Source organism: Opisthorchis viverrini (assembly GCF_000715545.1).
Source record: "Opisthorchis viverrini unplaced genomic scaffold opera_v5_44, whole genome shotgun sequence".
In the NCBI taxonomy this organism is placed as follows: domain Eukaryota; kingdom Metazoa; phylum Platyhelminthes; class Trematoda; order Opisthorchiida; family Opisthorchiidae; genus Opisthorchis; species Opisthorchis viverrini.
Window position 1 is genome coordinate 1,121,311 of NW_008751700.1, and position 21,902 is coordinate 1,143,212.

Below are 21,902 nucleotides of genomic sequence, written 5' to 3' on the forward strand. Positions count from 1 at the left end.
ACAAATCCAAGGTGTTTCCGTTTAGATTATAACCGTTGATGTAGTGGTAGCCCATTCTTTAATATTCACTCGAGGAACGGAGTGAATACTGCAGGTTGCAATTTGTAGTACCGTACCTTCTATTTCAAAACAGATTACAAAATGTTGACGTCCAACTTATCAGCCATGTGTTCGATGAAAGAAGCGGTTACTTAAATTGATGTCCAGGACATCTTTCTATGAATGCGCGAGTTATCTTAGCCAGAGTCTTTCACATTCGGCTTGTTCTCAGGAACCTTCTACCTACTTGGTGCTAGTGTTACTGGAGTGAAAATAAAGATGACTGCAGAGGTAACATACTGAACGACTCTGTTCGACCAGCTGGAAAGCGCTTGAAACAGCTCGGAAAGTCGTCATTTAGAAAGTCCAGTGAGAAGCAACTTTTCGAAGCTAAACGGGGTTTTGACCATCGAGCATTGGTATTCCTGAAGAAACAGGTGATCAAGAGTGAAGCTGTGAGCTAAAATCGATCATGTGCCGCTCTGTGACCGGTGATCAGGGTGAATTTAGTGTAGGTCGTGTTCGCTGCTTGTTTTCGTGGGTCTTAAGGTATGTGAATACGACCTTGTTATTGAACGGGCTATGCGTGAATTATCAGCTGTCCACACACCTTGGCACACACAACTCAGCAACTATGGTACGTCGGGTTTCCATCATTCGTAGACTGCTTCGCGGTAAAGTGATCGGGATTGGCCCCTAGTTCATGCATTGCTTTAACTTCGGTCAGTTTCTCCTTAACAAAGATAATCCACGGTGATCGAAACGGCGGGAATTTCATTCAGTATACGGTCACCTTTCTGACTGGTATCCCCTTTGGTTACTCGCTGGTCCTACAATTGTGTTCTTAAATGTTATACTCCAAACCATTGCAATTGAATTTAATGCAAAGTCGGTCTCAGCTCGTCCCGCCCATAACGCATGGCGTGACTTTTATCTGTTTAAAGATTTCGTGAAACCGGGTGCACTCATTTCAAAACAACTTTGCCTCAGTTTGAGCAAGAAGACCTAGATGAAGTGACGCAGGATACGAGCCCAAAGTACTTTCGAAATAACGTGATAAAGCGCAGTATTCTCTGGGCCGAACGAACCATTTACGAGGATGGAATGCATGCTAGGTGGAATCAACCGGTAAAACTTCAAACAACTGTGTAAGCATTCAACGAATTTAGGCTTTCCCGAATTTCGGAGCGATTTCGGGGCATGGGGTTTTCCATTTGCGTCTTCGTTCAAGAAAGCCAACTTCCCACCACTATGCAGATGACAAGCTTGAAGTGGCAAATTCATCGCAGTATCTTGTCCTACAATTTGCCTAGATTTACTAGTCGGTTTTCATGAAACCCGGTTGTGAATCTAACACCAACACATTGTCCATTTACGCCATCAGCTTTGTTGAACATGGTTTGACCTGGATAATTACTTTGAGGAGATCACTGATGAACATGTAGCATAGTTGCAAGATGCAACAAAGCTGTTGAGGCTAACTAGCAAGGTGAGACAAAACATCACGCCTCATTTTATATACGTAACACACAAGGTTGCTAAAAACTTCAACACCGCTCCACCAGTTTCGCCCTTCCTGGGGCTCATCAGGTGGGCGCACTCTCCGAGTTTCCGTCAACCTTATGTTCTGCTTGAATCCGAATTGTACGAAAATTGACCAATAAACTCATTTGCGTTCCGACTTTGTTTTTTTACGGGTGACTCAGCTGAATCTCTCTTTTATAGTGTTCTAGTTCGCTAATTTCATGCAATTTGGGTTCAGGTAGAAAATGTCTCGTTATTAATCGAACCTATAGTGTTTGAGATTTTGAAACACGGTTGTTTTTTTATTTTATCATGAGTAAGTCCACTCATATGGTGCACAAATTACCTGTTCAAATCAGGTGTCTCGCTCCGACGACAGACTTTCACGCATATCCTGCATATTCACCTAGCCAAGGTTGCTGAGTTCGCGAGCACATTCTGGGCTTTAAGTGGCTAATTTTGTCACTGTCGTTTTTTGTTGAAAACCTCGGATGACATCGTACTTTTCATTTGCCGGGTGGAGACAAGGCATGCTCCGTGTTTGTCGCTTCTCCCGAATGTATCGTTTTATTTTGTGGTTCTCTGCTATGCGTTTGTTCATCTTGTTTTTTTTAAACTGCGCAAAGCAAACAAAGTGCAGAAATCTCATATGATAGCTTCTTTCCGTTATAACGTTTCTTAAAAATCGGAATCGGTGCATTACTACTTTCTCCCAGAAGACCAGTGAGGTGCTGGCCCGATAACAAGTTTCCAGTCCGGTTTTAATGTCTTCCACACTATTTGTAGTGGGCGATGTCTTCACTCAGTTGGGTTTTTGTGTACAAATCCGAAATTTCTCATTTTTTCATTATCTAATGAGATTTTGCGAAAACCGGGGCGTTGTTGCACACATGGTTCAAATAACCTGCGGCTCCAACATATTTCTGTAACGGTCTGTATGAGCGCAATTTCTTCATCTCCGGTGCTGTCGCTTAGACGGTCGCGGGTTGAGGCGGGTTTCAAGCGAAGTTCTGCTAGGTTGGGTAGTATAACAGCCTTACTATCAGGACTGCACGTACAAACGAACGTCAATAACCGTGCCTAGAGGTCATCAACTAGATTTCATGGAAGTCGCCCACTCAGTGAACGCGAAACATTTTTTTTTCGAAAAAACCGCGTCCGGCAAACGCCTAAGTGTACAGGAAATTAATTCACTTATTTAATTTCAGTCACAGAAAGGACTCCGTAAACAGGTTCTGTCGACGGCCGAAGCCATAATTTTGGAGTTTTGAGACACGAGCTTCGTAGCTCATTTAAACACCTATTCCGGTGTCTCTAGTAAGAACGATAGAAAGACTTTATCTGGTTGCTGTTTCACTCAACGGCTTGTCGTTTTACACGTCATTATCAGCTGACTTGTCGGCAAGACTTCAGGCCTATCCGCTCGTTTATATTTTCGTCCCTATCCGTGCTTTCATTACCTTCAACCTGACCTGGTGTCGTGTCGCTCAGACCAGTGTAATACTCGGTAATTTTAGGTAGTCTACCGTAAAAGTGCCGAATCGATGTTCACTAACTCTATGCATTTCGGATTGATATATTTCCGGAGGCCAGTCGCCCCCAATATTCGAACAGCACGTCAACTGGACGTGTGTCACGTGCGGGCTACGGACCAAACGAATGCATGCCCTGATTGGTCAGAATGCAGCCAATCTGGATCGAGCATCTTTAGCCCGACGCTTCTCGCCCCTTCACGGAGATTCTAGCACGATCTTGTGGAACATTCTGTGATTACCTTATAAATACAGTTATAATAATCTTCGTTTTTCACCATAAAGGACTATCTGAAGCTACAATGCCTTTTGATATACGATAGTGGGCGGAGCAGGAAGCCGAGGACCGACACAGAGTTGCACGATCGTTCAGCGAGCCACAACACCTTACATTCAGAATCACCTAAGAAATCGGAATGCGTTTCGTTGTTTTAACATTAGAAGACTCCAATCGTCACTTTGATGATGAACTCTCGTCCAATCTAATTAAAGTTACATGACACTGTCTAATTTTCCCAACTTCTAAAATACACTAACTTTTTCGAGTTCACTTGCTTTATTTGAGCACCATGACTCAAAGTTTGTTAATATTTTAGTTGAGGTCATTAAAATGAATACTTTTATGCTTTCAAATTTAACCTTAAAATAGCTTCCCACTCCCTTAATACAGAATCATGCAAAAGCTGAATTTGGGCAGAGCAACAAATAGAAATAGAAATTCTTAGGGACATCAACTCACACTACCATTATTTCGCGGCTTTGGAATCTCCTCGCGTATATTCATCTCATATCATTTTGTTTGATCTTCTACCTAAACGCCATTTTCTAGGCCTCTTCGCCAAACCATTTGAGTACAACCTTTATTCGGATGTATTATGGAGTTCGCCGCCGCCATAATCTGATGCACGTGCGTGGGCGTGCAGCAGGACTTCGTCATCCGAATCACACATCCCTCGCGTAAATCTCACATTATTGTGATTGGCGTCCTACTCTAAAACGCATCGAATGGTTTTTATGCTACACACCCCGCGGCTGCAATGGGTACCTGATTTTGACCAAGCTGTCACCACCTCTCTTGTGCGTTGTGCTTCCATTCAACGGTCCACTGCTTTCATTTTTATGCGAGTCTGATGGTTTTCTTGTTCAGCCGACGTGCGCAACCCAACTACATGGCTGAGAAATGGTGCACATGGGTTTTAAAGTCTAAACTACGCTCGTCAGTGATCAGCATCAGTGAATGCATCTGTGCACACCAACTAGGTGTGAATCGTCCACACATTTCACGCCCTCAGATGCATACTGCGGCAGATATTGCAACCTACATGGTGTCAGTTTGATAGATTTGGGATTGGATAACCAGATCGGATTTCACTTGATTAGAAACAAAGGTTAAAATGAAAGGAACAAAAATAGTGGTGCTGGCCAATCGTAAACATTCTAAGTCCGCTACAGCACCAACATCCCAATCAGACAATCTAGAAAGATAGTGAAATCACTAATCTATCCAACATTGATTAGCTGCCATTTCCTGCAACTTTGCAGCCGGGTACCGATGATTTGCGGTGATTCCATCCTCCGCCAACAACACTTAAACTCTGCAATTTCTTCCACACCCTTCTGCTAAGCCGTTCGTTTTTCACCTCGTAGTTTGCACCTTTCTGAAGTTTGCCACATGTAGAGCCCAAGTACCAAAAACTACGTTTAGTTTGTGCAACTTTCGTAGAGCGCATTTTATTTCGTCTCATGTGGTTCAAAAAATGGCTTTTTTCGTTCGTGGAGATCAGGCATTTCAAATTTACAGTGCTCTTGACCAAAGTGGTGGTTGCCTTCGTAGAAACTGTTTTCTTCGGTATCTCTAGCATGGGGATCACATTAAGTCAATCTTTTTCTATTATTTGTGCCATAGTGCCTACGTTGCCCATTAGTATTTGAAATGTTCCGAACTAGAGCTTCTTCCAAACCAAAAACCATGACTATTTTTGGTGATAACCATGCTCCGATCTTTTTATTCGGACGTTAGGATACGTTCATCGTGTGTTTTGTATAGTTTGCTCTGCCAACCGGTTCACTTTGATGTAATACAAACTCTTGAAGGTAGCACCTTTCATCAAAATGCTTGTTCCCGCCATCAATTTGGAGTATCTTCCTCACTTTTCTGGTGCTTAATCACTTAACCGGCTGAGCAATACTCCATCTTCCACTCTTAATAAAGTTTCCGCTTCCTGGAGCGACTAAGCCAACTGCTGTTGTCGGTATTGTTTAAATACCTCTTGGTTTCTGTTGTACCCCCTTGTGCGCCACCGTGTACAAACTCAGACGAGATTTATTGCACGCGGCTCTTTGTTTTAGCGCTACAGTTTCGATTGTGCACCCGTCTTCCAGCTGAATGATTTATCAGCGTAGAGCCGTTCACATACTTGCTGCCTGTTAATGTGCTATCTATAAGATCGGCTTGGGTTGTTTTATGTCTCGGTTGGTTCTCGCACTCGTACGTCGTCCCCGCTTCGGTTGGTGTCTAGCTATTCACTTTAGTTCTCTTACTGTGCTGTTGGATTACCATTCAAGTATAGATAACAATAAAAGAGAATTTCAACTAAGTCTCATTCACAAATAAGTTCTAAAATCCACCACGTGAACAGGTTCTGAAAACCGAGCATTTGTTTTGTTTTTACTCATCACCTGAGCGATCAAAGTGTCGGCATAGTATAATTTTGCATTTGTATTCATCTGGACTCACGCAATCGATCAAACATCGGGTTCTGTTACTCTGTGGACTCGAACTGCGGAGGTAGATTATTAGTGCGATGTCACAACAAACAGACTAATTTGTAATAACGAATAGAAGCACGTTACAAAAATGGTGGATTGGGTGGGTGTTGATCACCACAATCTAGCTGATACCTCAACACTACCAATTTTGGGCTGTTTTGTGTCGGTTTGTGCGAAAAAACGCCCTAAACCAACTGTAATAAGCCACGTAACAGCCTTCCTAAAGGAAACTACTCACAAGTTTGCTGAAAACTCTTGGACAGCCCACGACCGGTTTCACCCTGCTGGACGCTCAGCAGATAGGCGCAGTCCCCTAGTTTTCGTCAAATTTGTGTTCTACGTGAACAATTTGGACCAATTTCGACTAATACACTCATTTTCACATCAAGTGATTCTCACACGACCGTCTCATGTCTTGGGCTTTCAAAGAGTTTTCAGCGACCTTATGAGTAGCCTCCTTTTTGAAGTCAGACTGCGCTATCTCGAATATCGTACTAACTGGAACATGAGGCGGTCTTTGTGCAGCACTTTCTGTTGAAGGACATCATAAACGAGAGATTCAGCTTAGTCTCTCGTGAGGACCAAATCGATGTGCAGATGAGTGTATTTGTTGCGTAACAGTTATTGTGTTTCTGCAACATGCTGTCCGTCGCCATTCGTTCTTTGGTCTCCTCTACGTGCCTCTACATTTTCATTGTCACCATTAACAGAAATACATTTGTGACACACACTGATACTTAACTGTCATAGGAGGCCTGATCGGTTTATGAACAACCGCGATTGAAATACTCTCGGGCCTTTCACTCATGAGCATTGAATACACTGACGATATTGCTCCTCTTGACTTGGTTCCTTTGGAAATGCAGGCTTTTTCAGATAACAAGGAAGCTATTACCGTCAAATTACAGCGTAGTAGAATTAGATGTTGTTATCCAACGCTTCATTTACCGAGGACATCCTTTTGTCAAGAATTTCTACATTCAATAGTCCAAATAACCCTAACAATTCCGCTGCATAGTTCAGCATAGGCTACGCATCTATAAAGCGTAGAATACTACTTCATAATTAGATTGAATCAAATCCAAATCTCATACTGACCGGTGAACCGATCGATTTGGTAGATAAGTTCGCCTATCTGGGAAGCTGCATAAGTCCCGGCGGACTGGCGAACTACGAACTCGCTTCTCGAGTTATGAGGGACAGGACAGGGTTTGCCGATCTCCGACGTTTCTGGTGCCGAATTGACAGCCTGATTGTCGAAATTAGTGCACAACGCCGCGGTCCAGTCTGTCTGAATTTTTAAACCAGAGACTTGACCGCTACCTGCGGAAGCTCTTCTGTGTATGGCCATCAGTGCCTCCGAAGCATTGTGCGGGTCTAGTGGGACCGTCGGATCAGTATTACTGGTTACACCAGGTGGTTTTCAGGCAAGACAAGTCTCCGTCGACTGACAAGCTGGTCTCATTCCATAGATCACTCTGAGTAGACCATTTACCGCGCAGAGCCCTCTTTCGGACAGAGTTGACACAGACGGTCAGTTCGTGACATGGCAACGAAACGCAGGAACCCCAACTAGTCAGTCCAGTCACATTCGCAACTGCCGTCTTCCCTGTTGGAGGTCCCCAGGAGAAAACAAATTACTGGTTGGTGACCCTGACTGCCGATGACGGTACTGCATCAGAACTATCGTACTCCCTAGCATATCGAACAAACAGAAGCATTTGATGTCATCATTCATCCATAAAGATTTCCGAGTTGTTCCGTGGTATATGCGGTTAGTTTTATGGGAATTAGGCCTTTCTGTTACAAATTGTCGTGTCTTTTTCACATCCTATCGTAGAACACGCTGGCGATGTTGAACAATGGGTAAAGACCCGATCTGACGCTGATTTATCCAGCTACCGTGCGCTCGTGACAGTTTCCGGTGACGGTCTGTTATTCGAAGTGATCAATGGTCTGGCTAGTCGCCCACAGTCCGATTTCAACATTCCTATTGGTGTCGTTCCCGCTGGTGGTGGAAACGCTACTGCAGGAGCAGTGTGTTATTATTCTGGGTATGTTTATTTGTTCATCTGTATTCTTTGGTCTAATGCTGCAGAGCATACCCTACAGAGCACTGAATTTGGATTAAGTAGGGTCAGTCCAAGTTCTTTTTTCCGATTCTGTTGAAGCGGTGTGCAGAAAAGACTGGAAAAATCCCGGCAGCTATCTCCCTGACTAGGGCCATAAATAGAGTCTGGAAACTTCAAGTGACTAAGTCATATTCCTTGCTGTTGTCGAGTGGTCCGAAAGGGGACCGGCAAAGTTGATTAAGCTGTTGCTCAACACGATTTCCTGCCGAGACATTCCCAGTTCCTTGGCATGACTTTGAATTGCAGCAAAACTTTTCCCTAGCTTCTTACTAGAGTTTATGATTTTAAATTTTTATTCCTAAGAGTGATCACTATTGCCTCTTTTTTGAACGTCCCACTGTGTTTTGAGACACTCCATTAAAGTTGACATTTAATCAGCTTCCTCTTCAATGTTCGCCATAATCCACCAAAGTGATTAGTTCAGTACATAACCAGAAGGAACATCCCATTCTGTGTCACAATGTGCGTATGAGCAGTCGAATGGCAAAAGCTTGATAAAACTGTGGTGCGTGAACATAATAATCCCTTCTCATTCGCGGAGATGCCTTCACAGTAGACAGTTGATGCAGTTCGTAGCCTCATTTACAAGTGTTGCCAATAGTGCTTGGGAATCAGCCTTTCATCTAATTTGTGCTAATCGTCATTGTGTCACACTTGTGGACAGCCATCGTTATTCGCCCGGTTGGTTCCATTTAACAAGTAATGGGTTGCGAGCAACAAGAAAGTTATATTCCGAATCAAGTCAGTATGGAGAGTGGAAGCAGGAATCAAGCCATTGTATCCGTTGGGGTGGGNTCCGTTAGGGTGGGAGCAGGAATGTCCAAATGTGAACTGTGTGAATCTAAACTCTACAAATCCCGTCATCCGTGCGTTGATCCACTTTCTCCATGTGATAACACAGGAACGTCCGTTGTCAGTATTCCTGTTTATTTTCTTGTTCGATCATGTGCTGACTGGGGTCCTCCAATCGTATGGGCATACGAATTTCTCAAGCTACAGAGGGCCGTCTTGGTAGTCTTGTTATTTCTATCCGGAATTCGATCCGTCGAGTGCGAATTCGCCTTACTGAATTGAATAAGTCGTCTCATAGGTAAGTTTTGATGGTTGCACATTTAAGGTGCTCGAGAGGTTCACGTGCCTGAGGCTGTTTCAGCACAGGTAATGTTTGTAATGAGGTGATCAGTAGAACTGTTCTGGCCCACGATGCGTCTGCAAACCTACACTACCGACTGTGCCACTGTCACATCAGCGACCGATTAAATCGATAAGTTTATTCTGTGCAGTTTGTGCAACTCCAAAGCAGTGAAATGTAAACACCATGCGGAGAAGACACTCAACTTTGATCCGCTACTGATCATCAGTAGATGCCAAATGTAACTAGTTTTCGGGGGATTGTCTGAAACGTTGAGGGCCGACGGCACTTATTCGCCCTAGCGGACCCGAAACATCAACACAGGATTAGTTGGTTAGGTCGGGTTCTCAGGATGCTTATCCTTCATCTACTTCTTTATTTGAATGTCGCTTAATTATAGGCTACCCTAGAAGATACCTGATTGGCAGAAAATGATCTGATGCCCAATCTTTAGTCCTTCTGTGCATCCCGTCTACCGTGGTAATGCTTGAACGAGGAAGACATCTCTTTGATGAAGACCCTTACCGAATGAAAGAGAACGGAACCCTGAATTTTGGTCCCGATTCGTATAGTTTTTCGTTTTACTCTATGATTATACAGTCCTTCCCGTTCTATCCATGATGAAAGTTATTCCCACTGGAGCCGGCCACTACCGTAACTTGTCGCGATCGCTTAACCACGACACTAAACATCAGAGTTTCTCGTATTCGAAGGATCCCCCTCCGCATAGTAAAGAAACAGGTTAGCGAATATACACTCATTTGCAAACTAATTTGGTTCTTTCGAGAGACTCATCTGGAACCCAGCTGAATCTCTCGTTTATGATGTTCTCAGATGAGTGTATATTCGCTAATTTCGTGCAATTTGGTTTCAAGTGGAACATAAGGTTGACGGAAACCCGCGGACTGCGCCTACCTGATGAGCCCCAAGAAGGGCGAAACCGGTCGTGGGCTGTCGATGGACTTTCAGCACCCTTATGAGTAGTACATTACAAAGATATACATGTATCGCGATATTTCAAATACCGTAGCGACTGAAACATGAGGCGGCCTGGTGCAGCATATTCAGTTGCCTGGAATATCACGAGCGAGAGATTCAGCTGGGTTCCAGGTAAGTCTCTCGGAAAAACCATATTAGTTTGCAAATGAGTGTATATTCGCTAATTTCATGCAATTTGGTTTCAAGTGGAACATAAAGTTGACGGAAACCCGGGGACAGCGCCTACCTGATGAGCCCCAAAAAGGGCGAAACCGGTCGTGGGCTGTCGACGGATTCTCAGCAACCTTATGAGCAGTACATTATAAAGAAACAGGTCTCCAGGGTTTCGCTGCGTTCATGGATTTCATGTGATGCTCCAGGACTAAAAGTTACTGTGATCCTCAACTGTTTAGCGTGCCGCTTTATCTTTTGATTGATTTTGGCTTGTTTTTTGCGACGAATCTGCCCGCACGGTTCATTCGTTTATTGTCCCCGAACTGACATTCACCAATTAGAGCTAGTCAGGAGGATGCTTGGAATGCTCGGTGGGAGTTCGAGTAGCGTGACGACTTCATTGTGGATGTGAAGTTATGGGACGAGAACTCACAGTTACGTATCCGAACATCTATATTTGACAACTGAACGCCGATCCCCATTTTGACTCAGATTACAAACTATGTACAGTTTGGGTTTAACGTTCTCCGTCTGGGGATCACGACCAGTAGGCGAGACCAGATAGGATTAGAGATTTCCTTTACTTGTCACCGCTGCCAATTTGCGGGTGATGGGTTCAGTGAATTTTAAAAAAGAGCACGTGTTATTAAAAGTATGTATAGAAAAAGCTTTACCAAATAGGTAAATGATGGCAACAAACCTGCTATTCTCTTAAGTTGAGCCAAATGAGGGACTACGGTGTTTTTGTAGACAGGTGTACAAAAGTACGTCATTGACCTTTAGGGACACCTGGGAAGATAGTGGCGCAGTTCGGCCTGTGGGAAATTGTGGCGATCGTGCAGGATTGCGTCGAGACTACCTAAATAAGCTTTAATGTGTCGGTTTATCAATGTTTCAGTGTTGCAAATAGGGGATATATTACCGGAGGAAAGCAGCATTCTTTTCCAGTGTCTGATAACAGCTGAGTCAGATAAAACCTCGTAGAACAGTGGCAAAAGTGGAAGATTAGATTACAAAAACCGAACTGTCGTCTGGATCTTCAGAAATACCCCTTCTACCAGATCGTGCACTGATAGATCGGATAATAACCTAACTCTGAGGCATTTAGTGCACTTTACATGCTTTAAGGGCAATCCTTGATAATGACTGAGGAGACCGATGTTTCTATTTCATTCATATTTGGGGCGCAGAGTGTAAACGGAAGTTCGGTGCAGTTGCCTGGATTCAAGTTGGAGGAAATACTTTGATAGATGGTATGCGTATCCTGATGGAGCGGCTTAGAATGTACTCCTACAGAACAGGCCTGTCAATCGATGATATCGACCCTTGGGTAAGGAGCTCATGTACAATGCAGTAAGTAAGGTGATACGAGGGCTCCTTGGGGCATACCACACTCGGTCGCAGCCGAGGTTGACCTGTTGTCACCAATCAGTATTTGATAATTCACTGGATCAAGCGCTTAAAAACAGCGCAATAGTCCAATGCCTAACGGTCTCTTGAAACAAATAATAAAAAACAACGTCCGGAGCTCCCAAAATTCGATGCAAGCAACAGCATCCGTGGTTGATATTTCAGGTTTGTAGGCGAACTGATGTACATCCTTGAGGCGCGCTGCAAGGGTCGCATGATAGTACGCATCCGCTTTTCTAACAACTCAAGCAAGACTGAACCGATAAAACGAGACGCTACCTTGTGAAACCATAAAAAATTGACTTTAGTGTAGATGTTATTCTAGAGGTCCCTCATGCTTTTGTGGTCTGTGACTCTTTAAGGACACATGGGGACCTGGCTGATGGGAGCAGAGGGGTTTTGTGCCAAATTGCTTCAAAACCAATGGTGACATTGTCTAATCCACTGAGTTTATTTGATGAGGAATGCTTCACTGCTTTGTACCAGTCTCCGATAGATACAATGGTGTAATCACACAACCTGGCGTAATAAATGTATCTGAGTAGCTAACGTTAGTGTTTTCTGCAACAAACAAGCGATCTGCCTGGTCGACATCTCCACGGGAAGCATTCTTCTGCGCTCCCTTGCCCATTCCATCATTGTCGAACAAATTCACTTCGCGTTATGTCACAGTACGTGATATTTCTGCCGCATGCTCTTCACGTATGTATGGGTCGTCTGGTTAGGCTATTACCCCAGCATTACTTTAACCTGCAATTCATTTTGCCACAAGGTCACTACTCGTGAGGTAGAATGTAGCTTTTCAAAATGACGCGATGGGTCCTGTATCTGATACTCGGTATCGTATAAGCGGCCATGATCCAACTTTTCTTTGGCTTTCAGAACCCACCATTTATTGCTCATATTTCCATCAGCCGGTCCAAATATCAAAAAATGTTTGATTTATCAATCTTTTCTTTTTACTACCACCTTATGTCCCATCCAGTTTTGCATGAAGAACTTATCCAAGGTGCTCGGTAAAAGCCACTTTCACAGAGCATCCCATCGAGTATATGCTGCAAGAGGAAAACCGCGCCACTGAGATGTCGCACTGGAGTCAGTAAATTTGCGCTCTTTGTAGAACCAGTTATTTTAATACGTTCTGAAGTTGATGCTAACAGGCCAACGACTTTTTTTGTGGGTGGTTACTTCCCACACCTTAGTGTGGACTCAACAGCAAAGTAGAGCTACTGATTAAACGAGGGTGGTGTGAATGTGGGCCGGTCAAATCTTTCTCACATTTACTTAATATTAAGGAAAATTTGAATCCGCAAACATCAGCAGAAGAGCGTAATACTTTGCGTCTAGTATCCGAGATCTATAGGTAGGTGATCAAAAGGATAATGGACCGTTTGTTCTCAAAGGTACACATCAGAAAACAAGTTGAAAAAAAGAGTGGTTTCACCTCCCTACTGAAAGTATTTCTACGGCTGACACCAACTCAGTACGGTTGCCCCTGATTTTGCCTCTAGTTGCTACCTCCTGAGAGATTACCATCTGGGCGATCTGTCTAATCTCAAATAGAGACCTGGAAATAATTGCTACGCTTGTTTTCATTACAGTTGTCCCATCTAAAGGGACTACTCTCAATAAACAGTTTCCGTCGGTCCCTTGAAGATTCCTTTGAATTTTGCTACCCCAGAAGGACCATCCCTCAACTTTGACCACAGACCCTGTAAGGCCAACCTCGGTCAAATTTTTCCCACATTTCCGCTTGTCTAACATGCAAACAGACATTTGTGTTTCTCATTATTGCCGGTTACAACCTGAGAGGACGGTTGATATTTGGGACAGTAAATTGTTGATCTGTTTGTTTTTCTAGGTTGTTCTATTCTACAGTGAGTGACACTTGTGGTTCAGCGCCCGAAAGTACGACACCAGGCATCTGTTTCGCAGCATACTGTACCCATTTCAAACATACATAAGATGTCATGTTGAACATTGATTTTAATGCGAGTGAATCAGTACCACTAGATAATTTTCTTTCAGTACTCAAAAACGTAGAAGTATAACATCATAACGTAGCTGGGTTTTTCGGATGTCACCACTCAAAGTCATTTCAGCCCACGATTACTGGTGTCCCTTGTTGCTGGGATCTCCCAAGTCAAGCAGCGCGAATAGTGAACTTTATGACTATTTTTGAGTTCGTACAGAACAGGCTGGGTCTTCGAATATGTGCTAGATCACGCACAGTACATTCAAAACAGGTGAGACACAATAGCTTTGGTGACTCATGAGGGGCCCCCAACCAAGAACCTAGTAGCTGACTAAGCAAAACGTCGAAAATTTCAGGCATTCCACTTACCGTTTATCAAACCAGAACAATTCGGCTTCGCACGAGTAACCACGTTAATGGACAAAAAATGATACGCCAAGGAAAGCCTGATAATTACCAAGCAATCGGCCTTCTTATTCCTCACCGTAAAATAAGACTTGAAATGGATGATTAGCGAAAAATAGGCAAATCAGTCGACTGAACAACTGTGACACTGACGACAAAATTGAGAGAAACTGTATCTCGACAGTCTGAGGACATTTTTAAATTGTCGATAAACGAAGCAAAGTCGGAGAGATACGCAACTTTTCGTTGAACATTATCTGGGGGGTGGAGCATGCGTAGAAATAGCATCATCATCATCATCATCATCATCATGCAACACCGATACTTCACTGCCGTACAGCCATGATTTATTTGAAAGCCTTATAAAGGGAACGGGCTTCGTGCTAGCTTAACCATTCCGAGGTGCCTATACCTCCAGACATTCACTCAGGCGATCTGGATAGAAACTGACAACAAGAAATAGCACCATCCCGAATCCGGTTGTCGTATTCCACAGTGGGACGGATCTGTGACTAGTACTAAAGAATATGAGAGGGTGAGAAATGTTTGTTAGAGCGTGGAATGAAACTGGGCTATCCGGAGCTGCGATTGCATTTAAACTCATATAAGGGGTGCTTTAAACAACTAACTAAACTTTGTGAATGTGAAGCAGTGAGCTATCATTGTCAACACTGATGTTGCTGTTTGTGATTATGATAATTAGGATCATCGGAAACAAAATGCAAACAGCCTCATAGCTACAGGAAAGAGAACGGATGAGACGAAAGATGGTAAGAGGCAATGGGCTTAGTTAATGCCGCTGTGTAATTCACGGATGACACGGAGTAAATCTCGTTGTACATGAAGAACGGCAAGGTTTTATTGAGTTGTATGCATTCGTGGTTGTTTGTTGGGTGAAAGACTGGTGTCCTAGCCTCAAGGGCTTGGATTAGCTGGCCACATTCTGTTACTGTATGTTCAGTGGTGGGGCGCTTCGCCAATCAGTAACTTGAGCCGTTGAATTAAAGTTTAACCGGCATTTTATGAAGATGGGTTTCGACTCCAAAGCGCTGAGCCACACGAGGCTTTTTATCCCGCATGGACTCTTCAATGTCTACCTGATGAACCTACTCGAGGGTGGAATACTTCACTACGGCCGAGGCCAGGATACATGTTGACGAATGAAACCTGTTTCATTTGCAGCGCTTGGATGGCATCATCCACATTATCGAGTTGCGGCAGTTCCCCAGATAAAAACGATTCCTTCCGAAGTCCTGTTTTGATTCTCTGCAACTTGCCAGTTGGTTTGTCCTTCTCCCGAATTCAGTTTCGTGCTTTAACTTGGGGTTCAGATCCGACTATTTCCACTCTGGCACTTAGTGGTGGTGGGTCGTTTGAAGCGATCCTAATGGCCTCAAAAAGTTGTGTTACCTAAGCACAGGGGTATAGAAATTACCGAATTCCCTGGTAAACGAGAGCTGCTCAACGCCCCCGGTGACAAAGAACAGGGTCATGTACAGGAACTGTGTGTGCTTTGTTAACTACCTTATTTTCGCATCAATATTCTAGTTTTAAACACTTCAAGCACACCTCAATCAGGTGAAAAATGCTTCGAACCGATTGAGTAGTCATCGTTTTCGTAAGTTGACCAACTAAAGGCTGAAAACCGTTTTAGAAAAAGTTTGATGACAATCGGTAGATCTATTGCTGGGCAACGTTTCGCTTTTGACACAAAAGCTTCGTCAGGTCAAGTGACTAGGTTCCGAGGTTGATCGAGATTTAAGCTGGAGGGATAACCAATCAGCTAAGTCAAGCAAGATCTCTGTTGGGTGTCGGCCGAGGGATTTTTGTGTTAGGGTGGGTGAACGAATGTTTGGTCGATGGGGTAACCTACATGTGTTTGTGTCCAGTCTATGGTCTAGTTCTTCTGGTTCGGTCCACTTGATGATTGCTCTTGAACGTCGTTTAAACCTTCTGTCCTTCTGTGTGGATCAGTCAATGCTAAGATAGTTGCGTGAGTGGGATGCTGTGACCTTTGGTCGGGTTGGGACTTCCAACCCCACCCCCCAGTTTTTGTTAATGATTCTACGTGGATTGACAACCACACAGTCACGTGTCAACTCAACTTATCTAAAACCGCTTTCCATACGCTCGCCAGTTCCACACCCTCGACTCTATTCACGCTGTGATGCCACCGCCTCGGCTATCAGCCGCTGTGGTGTGAATCTCATTCCCCGTCTTGAAACTTCCACATTCTCCAGATCTACTCTATGTCCCGTGAACCTTTGACCAGCGTTTGTTCTGCACTCCTTGGTGGTTTGTTTATCCTTCCTTTATGCTCAACAATTCCGGTGTGCGATCCCCTAGCAGTTTGTCCTATGTAAACCTTAGTGCAATCGTTGCAGTTAATTTTATACACACAGAATCCCTATTACACAACAGTTTGTTGTTGATGTTCTTTATTCGGTGGTACTGGTGTAACGGTGTTACCACTGATGGGAGGGCATGTGAGTAGTATGTTTCCTCGTAAATCTGCTTTGCGTCTTTTGAAAAGTGGGATCTATTACGGAATTTGTGGAGTCGCTTTGTAGCATTAGCTTGGATTTAAGCAACAGTCAATGAATATCCAGGAAAGACCAGGAAGACGCGTTCAAGGAGAAGATGGATATTCAGTGTTAGTAAACAAGATGCATATGGGAGTTTTGCTTCCCTGTCCACTAATCTGTAACTGTTCAGCTGGCATTTTCTAATAAATGACTCCTCAGGGGAGGCTCTCTTCCTTTCACTCGTATGTCTATTTTTCGATTACGGATTCTCAACGGTAACAGTGTATGTCATCGTAAGAAATGCGAACGATTTCCTCCAAGTATTTATAGGTTAGAAATAGTTATACGTGTCGTTAAGTAGATTGCCCACCTCATTCTACCCGTGATTTCCAAGATGATGACCGGCGCTCGTTAAGGCTGCAAATTTCTAGCAACTGCTCGAACGTGATTATTTGGAAACCTATCTCCCCCCTTATTCGCTCGGTTATTCCACTTTAAGAAACAAGGTCAATCAGCCATGCAGGTGCGGTTCTGCCTGAAATACTGTTAAACGACTGGGAGACTGACTACGTTCTTATCTGCGTTATTGATCTGTGGTCTTGACTCGAATTGTCTCGAACATCGACTCATCACTATTGCATCTGATTATTACCAAACTTCACACCACACCTTTTCAGTTGGGTATGCTTTTTATGATGGACGATTATTGGGTGTATCGAAAGGCATTTCGTTACTTCAACTTTATATCTACTGGACTCGCGTAGTCACTGACTTATGACCCGCTATTCAGTCTGTGTTTCTACTGTGCCGACAATGTTGATAGTTGGTCGACTGTATGAGAATGTCTATCGTTTGTAACCGATTCGAAGGTGCAACAGGAAGCAAGCTTGGTGTTACACATAACACTACAGTGTCAAAGTTAAACTACGAGTTCGTGTCGGAAAGTGTCTGCGCTTCGAATACGACAGTTCCTCTTACCTGAGCATCTCGCATTTTTTGTTTGAACGGCGGTGACTCTAGTAAAAAACGGGAGAAGCAGCCGCGTGCTGTACTGCATGTGGTTAAGGAACAAGTAACAACTTGGCCTTTTTCAGATAATTATCGGGGGCTGAGTTTCGTAATCATGGTCTGAATTTTGTCGCCTACCGTGAATGGCGGTAGCGCTGGAGAAACCCTGTGCTTTTGAATTCGCTCACCTGGTTAATGTTGCCTTCTTAAACAGAACAAAAATGTCTCTCCAGTTTCGTGGAGCAGAAAAACACTATGCTGCAATCCCTCAAAGAGTGTCAATAACGACGAAGAATAATTTTGTCTTCTCGAGCTGTAATGTAATGTATACAATGCGCAGGAGTTTGCGTAAAATTGTCAACCAAACGGTGTACCAGACAATATTTGACCTAGTTTTTCAATCAGTTAACGCCCCCATAGCTCATTATCAGCAGTCTCGGCTGTTGCTTCAAAGTCATTTAATGAGCTAAACTGTGTCCAGTAACGTCATGCATGCTTACACGCTTGGCCCTGTGTTATTTTCTAGGAAATGTCTCTCGAAATTCCCATCTACCCATAGACTCCACTTATCGCAGACAGTGTCATAATTTGAAACTGCTAATGGCTGGCGACAGAATTTAACAGAATTTCGCATGGCCATCCTGAAGGAAACGTGGAAAAAATATTTCCGCCTTGAGTTTCGCCGTGTGCTTCAGGTTGGATGGCTTCGAGGTCACACTTCAAATCACATTTTTCAGCACAAGCCTTCTTAACCGGACAGACAAGCAAGAAATAACGGGTGACAGCAGCACGGTCGACCCTCCTACTTTTCAGTTTATTATTCCTGAAGTCCAAGTTAGGATTATGTATACCCCGGCATAATTTTTGCCCATTCACCGGAATTTTGTTCGAAAAGGATTGGATTCTGGCTCAAATATTAATACAAAGTATCACTTATATATTTACATAAGACAGCCTTTTAGGTACGACCATAAGGGCTAAGTTGTTGTCCGTCTTCTCCAAAAAATTTGGCTTCGCGTTCGCCTAGACTGAATTGCGATTCGTTCTGCAATCACTTGAGCTCTGATTTAAATGAACAAATTTGTCATCACGTGGGGCACATCCGAAAGCAAGATGACCTTTTGGGCTGAATGAAAGTGTGAAAATTTGACCTGATTCAAGCCGGAGAAAGGGAAATGAAGTCTGCGCTTCAGTCCACTGTAAATGGTTTTCCCCATTTTTATGGACCCTAAAGACAGACGACTGTTAGGCTTTCCGGCTTTCTAACACTTTGTTGGTCATAGTAGTTAGTGAACTCACGTCTCTTTATTTCAGACTGGCCTTCAGGCACGGTTGCCTGCGTCATTCAGTGTTCATTCTCAGTCATCCCGAACCTTCGCCAACCGATAATCCCATGGAAAACCTCCATTTGATCAACAGGGGGCTGATACCGCCAAAGCCATCTGAACAACACGCTTCAGCCCGTGACTCGTTTTTTCAACAAGTCATCACTCCTTTGGACGGCATAGTCTTTGAGAGTATGGATGGCAAGTCCAGGCGCTTTGGTATACTGTCCATCAATTGGGGAGGCTTTGCCGAGTTGGACGTGAGAAGCGAGCGGTTTCGTTGGATGGGTGGCGCACGATTCGTGGCGGCTGGTGTTTGCTCACTACTTAGTAAGTCTGCTTCGGTGTGAAACGGTGATCAAGCTGAGTAGGATTGGTCATACACGTTCGTGATATTCGGAGTGGAACATTATCAGTTGTCTCACTTACTTTTCTTTGAAATGACTATCCTTTGAGACAGGGTTAATCGGATTGTCAACCGTCGACGCCAATAGATATGCAGCATTCTTTTTGGTTCAGAGGTTTCTTTGGTGAAGGCATTATATTTCTGAGACCGATATATTTTCCCACAGAAAGTTTTTTCGAGAGATTTCGTTCAATAGGATTATTACGTCTGTACGAAGCAATGCAGAGCAGGAGCCCTCCTCGCGTAGTTGAAACAAATCCGAAGCTGCCAGAAGGCGAACTGCATTGGGGTCAGGCACGGCGGAAGCAAAGGTGTCGGGCAACTTGAACTTTAGTGTCCTGCCGCCTGGACGATGTTGATTGCTCTTCATTGCGTTTCTATCCTACGGGTTGAATGTAGTCATCGAATGTCTTCTTCTCCACCTCACCACCAAAATACTGTCATTCTTCTCCACAGAGCGGCGCTTTCATCCAGCTACAGTCTACTACCTCCCAGGAGCGAATGGTTCCAGTAGTTCTCAAGCAGTAAGTAATGTGTTCATTATTATTCATTATTCACTAAGCAAACTCTGTTGTTCACATTTCTCGTAGCATCGTATTCACACGCGAAAACCTTTCGTTTGCCAACTTAGCTTGGTATATCATGGAGGATTTCCACAATGTTTGTCCATTCAATCCTTCAATAGAAACAGCAAACCAACTTCGAGAAATACACTCATTTGCAAATCAATTTGGTTTTCACGAGAGGCCCAACTGAATCTCTCATTTATGATATTCTACAACTGAATGTGCTGGACACAGGCCGCCTCATCAAGAGTTTTCAGCAACCTTGTGAGTAGTTTCCTCTATGAGAATATACTGCAATATCTCGAATATCGTGCCAACTGAATCATGAGGCGGCCTGTATGCAGCACATTCAGTTGTAGAATATCATAAATGAGAGATTCAGTTGGGCCTCTCGTGAAAACCAAATTGATTTGCAAATGAGTGTATTTCTCGAAGTTGGTTTGCTGTTTCTATTGAAGGATTGAATGGACAAACATTGTGGAAATCCTCCATGATATACCAAGCTAAGTTGGCAAACGAAAGGTTTTCGCGTGTGAATACGATGCTACGAGAAATGTGAACAACAGAGTTTGCTTAGTGAATAATGATGGAAACTCTGGGACTGCGCCTGCCTGATGAGCCCCAAGGAAAACGAATCCGGTCATAAGCTGTGGTAGAGTTTTTAGCAACTTGTGAGTAGTTTCCTCTTTGAAAAAGCAAACCATCTTTTCTGGCAATGTCCACATCTTTATCCAAATTTAGGAAGCTCTCAATACTTCAGTTCAGCTACATTTTCTACCTTTCAGCCGCTATAGATTCAATCACTGAGAGGAGAGAAAATACAGAAGGCATAGCCGCTCGATGAATGTCTGGATCACGGTTTGGGGATATTTATGCTAAAATCAATAAACAGGTTTATGCATTACTGGGTCGGAGACTTCTTCGAATTTCTTGAGTGTAAGAGTGTTTTTAACCAGTATTAGTCTGCCGCAGTCTATTAAGCTGACCAGTTCAGTGAATATATCCCGTTGTTTGAGGTCTGCAAGCCTGATCAGAATCGTCTTTCCTATCATGTCTAGGCAGCATCCCTCAGAGTGCTTTGTATTTCAGGTCAATATTCAGAAAGTCTAAGATCGTACGGGCTGTCACTCCCTTCAAGCGAACCCCTCGAAAACATTTCGACTCCAGTAATAATTGGATTTAGGTGAGGGTGGCTGTATCGGTAACGACGTTCAGACGGAGGGATACCTAGAAGTAATCCTGACTTACACCAGTTAAACTTGTGTATTCATGTTGAGACTTTCAGCTTGTGCGTACGCCTCCATGAAGTTTAGCACGCAGTGCTTTTGCAAGAGGCAACAATTTAGACTGAACATATTTGGTTAGCTGACCTTTTCGTAGTTCCTAACGATTGACAGAATCAGGTAGTTTTCAGGTTAAGACGATGACACCATTATCATTGGGAAATCAAGCACCCGTTATAGTGCGGAAATGTAGTCAGGAAACTCTTCTCTGAGACAAAACCCAAAACTCCTTCGTTCGTCGGTCAGTTTGTTGAAGCTATTACCTTGGGCACTACTGCTGATACCACAGTGGTTTTCAAGAGTGAGTATCGCAATTCTTTCACGTATTCTGACTCAAACAGAAGCGTTCTATTTGAGTAAGATCCCGCTTTAGTCGCTCATATTTATGAATGTTTCATATTGCGTCAGGTGCTAGAACAACGCCATACGTAGAAGCGACCCACGATTCTAGTATTCCTGGATTTCCGAGGCGCATTCGACTCGGTTGATCGGTCTGTTCTTCTTGAGACGCTTGCCCACCAAGGAATGCCCCAGAAGTTTGTAAACACAATACGTTCTTTGTATTCTCAGACTTCCGGACGTGTGAGAGTGTACGGAGAGCTCTCCAAAAGCTTCCGCACACAAAGCGGTGTCCGTCAGGGATGCCCACTCTCTCCATTCCTTTTCAACTTTGTGATCGATGAAATAATGAGACGAACACTGGAGGGTCTCCAAAACCC

The 21,902-nt window shown here is 43.7% G+C and overlaps 1 protein-coding gene across 1 annotated transcript in view; it reads left to right on the forward strand.

Moving 5' to 3' along the window:
* The window catches only part of T265_03200 (hypothetical protein), a gene marked incomplete at both ends in the record, with an annotated part of 55,253 nt that overhangs the window by 9,621 nt on the left and 23,730 nt on the right, over nucleotides 1-21,902 (forward strand). The window contains 3 exons of the mRNA XM_009167619.1: nucleotides 7,705-7,918; nucleotides 18,918-19,258; nucleotides 19,791-19,858. Of these exons, the coding sequence (XP_009165883.1) occupies nucleotides 7,705-7,918; nucleotides 18,918-19,258; nucleotides 19,791-19,858 (623 nt within the window). The remainder of the gene's footprint in view (nucleotides 1-7,704; nucleotides 7,919-18,917; nucleotides 19,259-19,790; nucleotides 19,859-21,902) is intronic.